General features: G+C 44.1%; 1 protein-coding gene across 1 annotated transcript; it reads left to right on the top strand.

The window, feature by feature from the left end:
• The first annotated feature begins 2914 nt into the window (after positions 1 to 2914).
• LOC135557795 (bone morphogenetic protein 2-like) lies at positions 2915 to 9869 on the top strand. Its single transcript, XM_064991407.1, has 3 exons — positions 2915 to 3300; positions 4235 to 4602; positions 8527 to 9869. The coding sequence occupies exons 2-3, from the start codon at positions 4248 to 4250 to the stop codon at positions 9438 to 9440; spliced, it is 1269 nt and encodes a 422-aa protein (XP_064847479.1). The 5' UTR covers positions 2915 to 3300; positions 4235 to 4247; the 3' UTR covers positions 9441 to 9869.
• Positions 9870 to 13183: the final 3314 nt, after the last annotated feature.

The raw sequence follows: 13183 nt of genomic DNA on the forward strand, positions 1-13183 counted from the left end.
CGGAAGAGGCCGTCATTGTAAATAGGATTTTTTTTCTTAACTGACTTGCCTAGTTCAATAAAGGATAAATAAAAAAATGTCAAATTAAAATACCAATGTGGTCAAGATGTACAAGCCTCCGATGGCGGTATATTTCATATCATCCAACAAAATGACAGACTACTTAACTCAGCTCAGACAGATCAATGTAGCATCCACAGCAGTGGTGGTCAGTGCTGTTTAAGATGAGGAAGGACCACTTGTTTTCATGAGCATGGCCTTATTCATTATTCATATTCCATTCACCCAGTTCATTGTAACATCAATAGGTTTAGGCTACGACATGATACTCAAATTTGCCCTATACCCATCATGAGGTTGCTACAACCTAGCCTATGAATAAAAGTTGACAATGTAGGTGCACATAGGTGAAGAAACAAATTTGATGTGAATGAATGAATACACCCCTGATCATGCGTAAACAGAGCTCATTCTCATAACAACCATGTTGTATTCCTTCTCTTCCCTTCGCTTGTGGACTTCAATGCACAACCAAACAGCTGTATGTGACCAAGCGAAAAATATTTTCCAAGACAAACCTCTACAAACAGCCTACAATGTTGTCACCATATTAGCTAAAGTAACTAGCTAACATAGCATCCCTCTGTTTTGAGCAGGGCGTTTCAGTAGGCTAAACTAGCTAGCTGCATTTGCTAGCTAAGTGAAACTGAAAGTGAAAAAGAACACGAAATGTTTGTGATTTATTTAGAATTCAAGGCACACTTAACCAGCATGGCTACCACAGAGTTCAGCAGGAATACGCCATCCCATCTGGTTTGGTCTTAGTGGGACTATCATTTGTTTTTCAACAGGACATTGACCCAAAACACACCTCCAGGCTGTGATGGGATATTTGACCAAGAAGGAGAGTGATGGAATTCTGCATCAGATGACCTGGCCTCCACAATCCCCCGACCTCAACCCAATTGAGATGGATTGGGATGATTCGGACTGCAGAGTGAAGGAAAATCAGCCTACAAGTGCTCAGCAGATGTGGGAACTCCTTCAAGACTGTTGTAAAAGCATTCCAGATTAAGCTGGTTGAGAGAATGCATGTGTGCAAAGCTGTCATTTTTTTATTTTACTAGGCAGGTCAGTTAAGAACCAATTCTTATTTTCAATGACGGCCTAGGAACAGTGCATAACTGCCTTGTTCAGGGGCAGAACAAGAGATTTTTACCTTGTCACCTACTAGATTTTCGGTTACAAATCCAACGCTCTAACCACTAGGCTACCTGTCACCCATTTAAGAAAGGGTGGCTACTTTGAAGAATCTCAGATATAAATGTTTTTATTTTATTTTTAATAACACTTTTTTTGTTACTACATGATTCCATATCTGTTATTTCTTACTTTTGATGTTTTCCCTACTCTACAATGTAGAAAATAGTAAAAAATAAAGAAAATCCTTGAATAAGTATGTGTTCTAAAACGTTTGACCGGTAGTGTATATAATAAATAAGGTTGTTATGAAATGTCCATATCAACAATTGAAAGGACTGAAAAATGCAGTACAAATTTCAAAAGAAAATGCATTTGGGCCTACCTTTACTTGAGAAGGAAGTACATTGGTCTGTCATTCAGAGTGATCCTCCAGTGACAGCAATGTAGGAGTCACAGAAGATCCCCATGTCCATTATTTTATTCTGTATGCACACAGCAGGCCCACGGTGTTGTGGGAGAAGCATCCCAGTGCCTCCTTCCATTTTCACTCTGACACAAAAAGAGGAGTTGCATTGTTCCAATTTAGACAATTTTTAAAGTGCGGTATAGTCCATGTGTGAGTTCAAGGGATGACAGCGCCAAATTATGTAGACACGTCCAAATGTGCAGAGTTTACCCCAGGCAATACCCACACCCCACACATCGTGTTTAGGCAATATGCATGTGCAGCAATGCAACAAATGAAGCTACTTCAAGCTAGGCAAGGAAAGGCGACCTATGCTGACCCTGTCCATTAACAGTGACTGGAGTCAGAAACGGCCGCACGTGTCACCGATTTGAATCGGTGGAAAGGAAGGCATGAATACCCTGACTCCTTTCCTGAGAGATTGATGCAGTTTCAGCAAATTTTGAGATTTTGAGCATAAAAAACACCAGAATTATTGAGAAAAAAACATTACATTAAAAAAAGAATGGCAATTGTTTATATTATTTTTCTATTAAATTATCACAGGGTGAGCATTGCCTATCCTGCCTGCCTCTGTGTGTGTGTGTGTGTGTGTGTGTGTGTGTGTGTGTGTGTGTGTGTGTGTGTGTGTGTGTGTGTGCGTGCGTGCGTGCGTGCGTGCGTGCGTGCGTGCGTGCGTGTGTGTGTGTGGTGGGAGTGGGGGTGGGGGTGGGGGTAATATAGATTAATATTGTCCATCCACACGTTGGCGCACTTGCTCTGGTTCGTTTTTGAACTGTTGCAGTTTATTAAAATTCTACAAATGGGATTCAAGTTATTGTTCTCTATGATTAACAATTAAAAAATATAGGCCTAGTTCTGCATGAAAGGAGAACCTACATTAGACGAATGCATTACGATGAGTAGCCTATTTTCTGAAAGGAAAAGAAAACCTAAAGTTAGATATTTTGAAGCTGTCAAAATTAACAATGTTATATCACACGAACGAATAAAAGTCTAGGCCTATAATCAAAGAACATTTCATATTTGAGTTATTTTGTAAGAGTCAAAACACATTTAAAGGTTTAAAGAAGAATTTAGTCTGTGTCGCAGCGCGAGTTTGGGCAGGCTACTGTAGGTGCAGGACTGGTTGAAAATGCACAGGAGGTGCTTTGGAATCGACATGATTGACAGATCTGCGTTGGTGACATCACTGTACGACAAAAAGCCTCGTTGGGGAAGAGAAGGCACAAATCAATTGGACTGCTAGTGTGCTGCACTCAGGAGAGAGAGGTTAAGCTCCCACAGCCACACACTATACAGTCTGAACTTCTACACCCGGTCTCTGCTAAACTTTATCTAAAAGTTCGCATTTGAAGATGTTCAACGACACTGCTTTAGACATAGATCCGTCCTGCCTACACCAGTCTGCTTCCTCCTCATAGAAAAAACTTTAGGCGATTCTTGTATTCTATTGACCAAGACGTCTCCAGATTCCCAGCTGCGGAGATATGTGCGAGAGAACGGGGTCGGAGCAGTGCACGGACTGTCTTTCGCCCGCAGAGGAAAAGCGTGGAATAAACACGAATTAATGTGGAATTTATTGGAGCCCAAAGCTGGAAGGACGACTGGACACAGCGCTTCCTTATCAGGTAAAACAAGTTAGATGTATTCATTATTGAAGTCAATGACAACTTTTATATTTAGGGAAAAGTTGAGAAACTCTCATAAACTGTCCATCCGCTGAGCATTCTGGATCTAATAACCACGTTTATTTTTTCCATTTTGTATTTATATATATTTTTTGCGTGAGGGGGTACATAAATTCCGAAACATACTGTACATACAACAATTAATACTGATAGTATCTTAAGGATATGTACTTTTGATGTAGACCTAGATGTGTTTTGATGTCTTGTCTGCGCAGTGGGGTACATATGGCCAGGATACGAACGTCAGATCTCACACCTGCGAGCCCCTTGAAGTAAATTTATCCCGCATGATTATAGTCATACATTGCCGTCAAAGCCTCACCAAATAGACGCTTGTAGCGCTATCTGACTGCTGCCACGACAGTATCTACTGGAACCTTTTTGATGCCTACATTCTGTCATGCTTTGTGTGTTCTATGGTCTACGTGGTATTTCCTTTATACACCCCCACCAAACACTATCTCTTCTGTAATTGCAGACTTTTTGTCTGCCGTCTTCTCTCTGTCTTCTTCCAGTTTCTTTGATTTCTCCTTTCCTGTAGGCTACCACCGCCTTTTTGTTTGACAATTCTCTTTCATAACTTTCTCACCTTGATATTCTGGTGTTTTAGTTTTGCCGCTATAATGTTAAAAGATCAATCCCCTATTTCACTAAGCATAGCCCGCGGGGATGTTATCGCCAACCTTTATGTTCTTTACTTCAAAGTGACGTGTCTTTTCTTTTACACATTGATATAGAAGAAGAAACCATTTATCGCAGCTGGGCTGGGAGGAATTTTACAGTGAACCTCCAATGTCTCTCCTGTCGATAGCTGTCTGTGTGCTGTGTCCGCGGCGCATGTGTATTGACATAAACTGCTCTCCTCTCCTCGCAGGGACTAACTGACCATGGTCGCCGTGTTTCGTTCTCTCATGGTACTGCTGCTGGCTCAGGTGTTGCTGGGAGGCGCTGCGGGACTAATCCCCGAGGTCGGCCGGAGGAAGTACAGTGAGTCCGGGAAACAGAGCCCGGAGCAGTCGGAGAACTTTCTCAACGAGTTCGAGCTGCGGCTCCTCAATATGTTCGGACTTAAGCGGAGGCCGAACCCGAGCAGACAGGCTGTGGTGCCTCAGTACATGGTGGACCTGTACCGTATGCATTCGTTGAACGGAGACCACAGCACTAAACGGCCCCGGAGCATGGGGAGGCACGCAGAGAGAGCCGCCAGCAAGGCCAACACGATTAGAAGCTTTCACCACGAAGGTACGTATTAGTGGCATATTTCACCTGGCAAGGTAGAGCACCTCTGCTCCCTCAGACATGTCAACCCTGTATTTAAACATGACTCAGAGTGTGAAGAGAATTTTCAAAGCAATTACACTTTTTTTATGACAGGCCCACTCATATCCTAACAGAGTGACACGCGTCAGGGACACACACCCTTCACAAGGAGATCATAAAATAACAAAGGGTAATTTAACAATGTAACTAGTAAAACTCATTATCAGTGTTCGACAGAGAAGTACTTGATGTGTAAAGTAGCCGAATCCCTGAAATATTCAGTGATGCAACCCGTTACCCGGAACATTCCATTGACTGTGCAATAACAGGCATCAAAACATCAAGGGTGGTGGGTGGTATCACAAGGGTCATTTGTTTCTTAATAATTGATGGTGTTTGCGTGGGCCCTGAAAACAGTTTTTCCAGACACGCACCACAGGAGAGGGATAAAGAAAGGGCGGTGTGCGTGCGCAAGTGATAGTCATCGCCCTGCTGCTACTTCAATAACACACGACATGACATTACACTACACTGTCTACACACGCATTATGACAGAGGCCATTGTGGCAGACATAGCCCCGTCTCATTTTTAGACAGGACTAGTCAGTTCATTACTCATTCTGGTTTTGGGGGTGCGCGTTATCCTTTTCCAATCGCTCTCTCAACGCGCACTCTTTATGCGCAATTACGCACGTTCAAATAATAGAACCACGTAATTAGGCGTACATACTTATTATGTTGCTACATATGCGTCGCGGACTGCGTGATTTTACATTAAAGCTACACATTTATATACCTCAGAAACACATGCAGACCAGATTATTGTTTCAGTTTGGGCCAATTGGTCTAAATGCTCAAATAAATATGAGGTATTTGATCCAAGAGTTGAACTGGAGGCACAAATTGACATTTTCTTTGGGTGATGTGAACTCTGGTGGTGTTTTTTGATTTGGTATTTTATATGTACTATGTTGTATAATAGCAGTGGGTAGAGAGGTAGGCATGTGCTCAGACGATGTCTAACCCTCTAGTCTAGTGTTACAAGGCAAATAGTTCATTCGGGCACTACATTTACAATGCTGCAACAAAACACACCAGAACAGTTAATTATGAAACATGAAAACCAAATATTGAAACTTATAAAAAAAACTTTTTCCCTCATGCTTTTTGTACAGTCTATCTGATAGTACCTGTCTTTGGCTCTAGCTCCAGTAGTGTACGGTACATGCCCAATGTGTCCATGGATGGCCTTCTACACAGACTCCTGAGTGTTGCACTGCACAAGAAAGTTTCCACCCAGTGAATGACTCATTGGAGTGGTTGGGTCAGGATGGGTGGCTGGTTGGTAGTTCTCCTCTCCTGAGGCCTGGTAGGGATGACACCCAGTGGACTAACTGACACACTACAAACACCACTGACAATACAAACACCACTGACACTAAAAACACCACTGAAACACTACAAACACCACTGAAACACTACAAACACCACTGACATACTACAAACATCACTGGCACTACAAACACCACTGGCACTACAAACACCACTGACACTACAAACACCACTGACACCAAAAACACCACTGAAACACTACAAACACCACTGACAATACAAACACCACTGACACTAAAAACACCACTGAAACACTACAAACACCACTGACATACTACAAACATCACTGCCACTACAAACACCACATAAATACTACACACACCACTGACACACTACAAAACCACACAGGTATGGTGACGGGGACTGAGACCACTCCCTCCACTAGTGTAAACCTCTGCTTGACCTTAATTGTAGCCATTAGGGATACATTTCAGCCATGTTCAGTTGTTTACCGTTGCATCCCCCTGTCTTTTCATCCAATGCTCCAGCGCAGCACGGCTCCAGCGCAGCACGGTTTGGGGTATTTTGATTGTTCCTATGGTAGAGGTGGGAAGAGTGGGGGGTCCTATATGTTTAATATACGTGTAGCTACACATGTAAACCATAATGTCAAAGCCTGAAGCCTTATCCATTCTTCACATCTGTTCTGTGATATTCTTTTCAGAGAAGCAATTCATTTCTGTAATATCGGTTTTCAATTGTATTTAGTTATTTTGGCCAAACAGAACATTTCCAGGCCTAACTCAGTAACCGGCTGCCATAGACAGCAGAGATGAAGGACCTGATATTAGCCGTTATCTTTTGTTTTGGCCCACAGAGAGCCAAGAAATTAGGAATGTTGATACACTCATATCTGTGCTTCACAACTCTTAGACAAGCCCCAACATGTTGTTCACACAGTGCATGCAGTACCTCCTTCACTCACACAGCAGGGTTCTGGATAGAGAGAGAGAGGGAGACAGGGGAGGGGGAGAGAAAAGAGAGAACGATTTGGAGCTAAAGAGAGAGAGGGGGGATTTGGGGTGCGGAGAGAGATAGAGAGAGAGCGAAGGGGAGAGAGAGATTTTGGAGTGAGTGGGCAAAAGAGAGAAGGAGAGAAGGGGTTTGAAGGAGAGAAATGGCGAGAAGGGGTTTGAAGGAGAGAAATAGAGAGAAGGGGTTTGAAGGAGAGAAATAGAGAGAAGGGGTTTGAAGGAGAGAAATAGAGAGAAGGGGTTTGAAGGAGAGAAATAGAGAGAAGGGGTTTGAAGGAGAGAAATAGAGAGAAGGGGTTTGAAGGAGAGAAATAGAGAGAAGGGGTTTGAAGGAGAGAAATAGAGAGAAGGGGTTTGAAGGAGAGAAATAGAGAGAAGGGGTTTGAAGGAGAGAAATAGAGAGAAGGGGTTTGAAGGAGAGAAATAGAGAGAAGGGGTTTGAAGGAGAGAAATAGAGAGAAGGGGTTTGAAGGAGAGAAATAGAGAGAAGGGGTTTGAAGGAGAGAAATAGAGAGAAGGGGTTTTCCCACATCAATAAGGATTGATGGGTCTAATTGAGGTCTTTGTGCTTTTGGAGAGAGATTTAGGATGAGGGGGTGGAATTTCCTAAATGCCTCCTTTGAAAACGCCCTGAGTTCAAAGTTAGTGTTCATTTTACCACTCCAAACAGATAACAACCCGGTCTTTGTGCCATCTGTAAAACACTTCAAGGTAAATGTAAAAAGTTTGACATATGTATCCGAAATATGTTTTACACACTAGTGTTAGGAATTAATTCTCAATCAGGCCAAATATACACAGGAATAACATGTGTATGTATAGACTGCTACAAAAAGGTGTAAAAAATATACAGATAAATGAGCCATACAGATAAATGAGCCATACTTCCCTATGGCCCGTAATTATGCCATAATAATCTAGCTTTGATGATTCCATGATGGACGACAAATTCCTTTTTCCACACATTCAATAATAACAGCCCTCCATCATGTAGCAGCCACATCCTAAAGGGCAGCACATTCTCCATGGCATTTAGTGGCCTCGCATGCATAATGGGTAGATGCTATCACTGGTCTTTGCTAGATCGTATCAACATTGGAACACCACTGCTTTGATGTCATGACATTTACTCTGATGAAATCTATGAATCTGACCATATTGCAGCTGGATGGTTATAACTGTTAGCTTTTGCCTCGCCACTGGATTTAGTGAGTGTGTGTATGATGACATGAATGACAACTATGTCTCTGTGAAAAGAATGCCAGTTTGTCAGGACAGTAAACCTTTGTCAATCTTCTTCCCTGTTCCTGTATAATCTATAAAGACATACATGTTTGCCTCTACATTTTTCTAATACATTGTGAGCACTGTATCATTACTGGCTGTCCTCCATTCCCAGTAACTTTCTCCACGGAGTTACTCTGCCACCTTTATCAACACAACCTTTGCAGTAAAAAAAAAGCATGTCCTGATCTTAGACATAAATGTCTATGTCAACATCATCCACTGACCCTAGCTCTCTCCTTCTCCTCTCTTGTAGAGTCCATGGAGGCTCTGGCCAGTCTGAAGGGCAGGACAACCCAGCAGTTCTTCTTCAACCTCACTTCCATCCCTGGAGAAGAGCTTATCACCTCTGCAGAGCTCCGGGTATACAGGGACCAGGTCCTGGGGGCCACAGCAGCTCCCACCAGTAACACCAGTCACAACAGCAGTAACAGCTCCAGGACCAGTGCTGGTGGCTTCCATCGTATCAACGTGTACGAGGTGTTTGGAGCCCCTGCGTCTCCCCGTGGGGAACCCCTGACACGCCTCTTGGACACGCGGCTGGTGCAGGACTCACTGAGCCGCTGGGAGAGCTTTGACGTCAGCCCCGCCGTGTCACAGTGGACCTCTGGGGGGCGCCACAACCACGGCTTCCTGGTTGAGATGCTCCACCCAGACAACCTGGAGGGCGAAGAGGGCCAAAGACAGAGACGACACGTCAGGGTAAGCCGCTCCCTCCACGGGGACCAGGACTCATGGCCCCAGGCTCGCCCCCTGCTGGTAACATACGGTCATGACAGGCAGGGGAATGCGGTGCTACACAGGGACAAGAGACAGGCAGCAGGCCACAGGAAACAGAGGAAGAAGCACCAACACAAGGCCAACTGCCGCAGACATGCCCTCTACGTGGACTTCAGCGACGTGGGCTGGAATGAGTGGATAGTTGCACCCCCTGGCTACCATGCCTTCTACTGCCATGGGGAGTGCCCCTTCCCATTGGCCGACCACCTCAACTCCACCAACCACGCCATCGTTCAGACGCTGGTCAACTCTGTGAACTCCAACATCCCCCGGGCGTGCTGCGTGCCCACAGAGCTCAGCCCCATATCACTGCTCTATCTGGACGAGTATGAGAAGGTCATCCTCAAAAACTACCAGGATATGGTGGTAGAGGGGTGTGGCTGCCGGTGAGACACACCGAGACAGAAGGATGGAGGGATGGAGAGACTCAGAAAGAGAGAGAGAGGGAGGTTATATGGACACCCGGTTTCCCAATGAAGACGTTTTATTTATATGACAGAAAAGACACAAATATAGCTATTTTGGAAGAAGATTAAAAAACAAATATATATGAATATATTTATGTCTACTTAAAGTTGGGAAACAAATAAATATTTTACTCAGAGGAATAATCCCTTACTGGTTTTGAAAATGTATTTCTGATGTACACTTTTCGAAATGGGTGCAATACCACATGAAGTACAATGCTCAGATTTTTATTTGTATTTATTTCTATTATAACCACTTTATTTGTAAATAAATAATGTGTATTTATCATGAGAAAACACTTTGGTTGCTCCAATTGTCCACACTTGTCCAGCTGACTTCCCAATTCGTGTTGAAAAGCATTCAAATCAAACTAAGGATGTCACGGGGTCAAAAGTAGCAGAACCTCTCCCACATAAATTAGCCGCAAAATAACAGAGAAGACAAGGTTAAACGCGAACTCTCTAACAGTGGATGCCAAGATGAAGCATTTACACGTCTTATGATAAACGTACAATAACTGGAGCCTGGCGGTGTGTTTTGAAAGGGTCAGTGTAAGTGATGTAATGGTCTGCAGTGGGGTACAGAATCACAGATGGGTCCAAGGCTGCTACATCTATACAGATGTTATAAGGTCTCTGGGGAGGACTGGGAAAACACAGCGAGATGTTTTCCTCCAGTAGGTTTACATGGCATTGCACAGATCCCTGGGAAGGAAACCAGAGGTAAAAATGAACCCCTGGGAATAGTTCATTTTCTTAACTTGAGAGAAAGAGGGGGGGGAAGTAGGAAGAGAGAGAAAGAAAACCGACAAGCTGAGTTGTGTGTCAGTGTGTGAGGGATTTGTATTGTTTCTGTGCTGGGCTGTGCTGTGCTGTGCTGGGCTGTGCTGGGCTGTGAGTTTGTTGACTGCGATTTGAGACATGACAGGCTGCAAGCTATCAGACAGACACAATGGGCCCTCAGCAAGACACAAGGACTACAGCTGCTTTAATTAATAAAGACAAACACACAGACACAGGTGTCCCTGCTCCATATGCACATGCTCAGGCACATTGTCCCGCTATTGGCTGCCTTCTTCTGTTGTGGTTTTGGCAACAGTGGGAATAGTTCTGTTAAGCTCCGTTATACCTGGTTCTAACTTGCGTCCTTTGTCCTGATCTTGTCCACATTCTGATTGTGCCCACATTTTTTGACAATACAAAAACTGATCTGATTGTGATCAGAGGTAGTCAGACACGTCTAGATATTTACATTTACATTTACATTTAAGTCATTTAGCAGACGCTCTTATCCAGAGCGACTTACAAATTGGTGAATTCACCTTCTATCTTACAAGTGTAAATCAATCTGGACAGTGAAACTATTTAAATGATCATTATTCCTCCCTCTAAATTATTTGACAGGTGACACCATTGACTGATTACATCAATATGTGTCTAACAATAGATAGATAAATATGATTTTGAAAGAAAAGCTGTGAAATAATTAGCATAAAGGAAGGGACCAGGAAATAAGTCCACAATGCAGATATAATGGATGGATAACAGACACATTTTAATACTATATGTAGACATATTTCTGTAAAGGTTGGCACAATAAGAATATAGACAAGATCAGGACAAAGGACCCATGTTAGCACCAGGTATAAACGGGGCTTTAGAATGAATGAACACTAACGAACAACACTCCAAGTGACAAACAATGGGATTAATGCTGATATTTTATTCATATGGAAAAGATAATGGAAAAAACAAAACATATCATATGTCCAAGACAGAGCACAGACATAAAGGTTAGAATGAATATCTTAATACTTTTATTGTTCTCAGGGAAGTAATGCAGTCACTAGCCTACATGGAGTGACTCGGAATAGTCCTAAAAGAGACAGATGAAATACATACCGGAGCCACACTGGCGGGGTAGATAATGAGAGAGTGAGAAAAAGAGAGAGCGAGAGAGAACGAGAGAGGAAAGGTTGTGGAGTTTGACAGACTGTTTTCTGCTGTGTTTGCATTAGACAGAGTTTGGAACGGAACACAAAGCAACTCAAGAAGCTCTAAATATAATGTTTTTTATACGAGCGCACATTGGAACCATGGAATGTTGGTTTTAAACTCAGACACATGCATGCACTCACTTGCAGAGAGCAACCCAACATGGTTGTTTTTTCAATCAGCAAAGACTTTTCTGCTTGGCTTTTTCTTGTGGGGAAACAATCCATTTTAACAAATATATGCTTTCAACTCAAGTTCATCTATCGTTTAATAGTACCGGAGTTCCATTTCCAAATGGCTGTATAATGGTGAAATGTCTTATCCTTAAGCCCCTAAGTCCTAAGATAACAACTTTCACTCAGTCTCTGATGTTTTGCCATTGTGTATATTGAGAAGTCATTGTGCAACAGACAGATGTTATTTTTATTTTTTTAACCTTTATTTAAGCAGGGAGTCACTATTGAGACTAGTCTCTTTTTCACAAGGGAGTCCTGCATATACAATTTCATGAGACAAAAACAAAAATCTAAAACAATATAAAACAAGTAAAATACAGAAAAACACAAATATTTAAGAAACACTATTACATTCCTCAGTAAAAAGATGACCTAATACCTAATCTTACCCAGCACCCACCTGGGTGATGCAACAAGCAGCCATTTTGTGCTAGAGCAGTTCCGGTCCATCAGTTTCAATCCCCTGGCCTACACATGTTATTTTATTTTACCTTGCATCCGTTCCCCCGAGAGTTCTCATCTGGTGTCCATTTCTGTAGTGTAGACCCCAACCACAGAACTCAGAGCAGCACATGGTCCCCCCCTATAGCCCTGCCAGTAGCACCACCCGTATGCCTGCCTGCCTGCCTGCCTGCCTGCCTGCCTGCCTGCCTGCCTGCCTGCCTGCCTGCCTGCCTGCCTCCCTGTCTGTCTGTCTGTCTGTCTGTCTGTCTGTCTGTCTGTCTGTCTGTCTGTCTGTCTGTCTGCCTACCTCCCTGCCTGCCTGCCTCCCTGCCTGCCACCCTGCCCGCCTGTCTGTCTGTCTGTCTGTCTGTCTGTCTGTCTGTCTGCCTGCCTGCCTGCCTGCCTGCCTCCCTGTCTGCCTACCTGTCTGCCTACCTGCCTGCCTCCCTCACTGCCTGCCTGCCTGCCTGCCTGCCTCCCTCCCTGCCTGCCTGCCTGCCTGCCTGTCTGAGTGCCTTTCTACCTGCCCGCCTCCCTCACTGCCTGCCTGCCTACCTGCCTGCCTCCCTCCCTGCCTGCCTGCCTGCCTGCCTGTCTGAGTGCCTTTCTACCTGCCCGCCTCCCTCACTGCCTGCCTGCCTACCTGCCTGCCTCCCTCCCTGCCTGCCTGCCTGCCTGCCTGCCTCCCTGTCTGCCTACCTGTCTGCCTACCTGCCTGCCTCCCTCACTGCCTGCCTGCCTGCCTGCCTGCCTCCCTGTCTGTCTGCCTGCCTGCCTGCCTGCCTGTCTGAGTGCCTTTCTACCTGCCCGCCTCCCTCCCTCTCCCCTCCCTCAGTGCCTCCCTCCCTACCATGCCACAGCACACCATTTTAATGGACTTCAGGAGGAAGTCACTTTGCTGACAAAGTTAATGAAAATGTGATGAAAATCAACTAACTGTTCAACAGTAAAACTTTACACCCCCCCCCCCCAAAAAAAACTAAAAAACTGA

This window comes from Oncorhynchus masou, chromosome 16 (assembly GCF_036934945.1).
Source record: "Oncorhynchus masou masou isolate Uvic2021 chromosome 16, UVic_Omas_1.1, whole genome shotgun sequence".
NCBI classification, from domain to species: domain Eukaryota; kingdom Metazoa; phylum Chordata; class Actinopteri; order Salmoniformes; family Salmonidae; genus Oncorhynchus; species Oncorhynchus masou.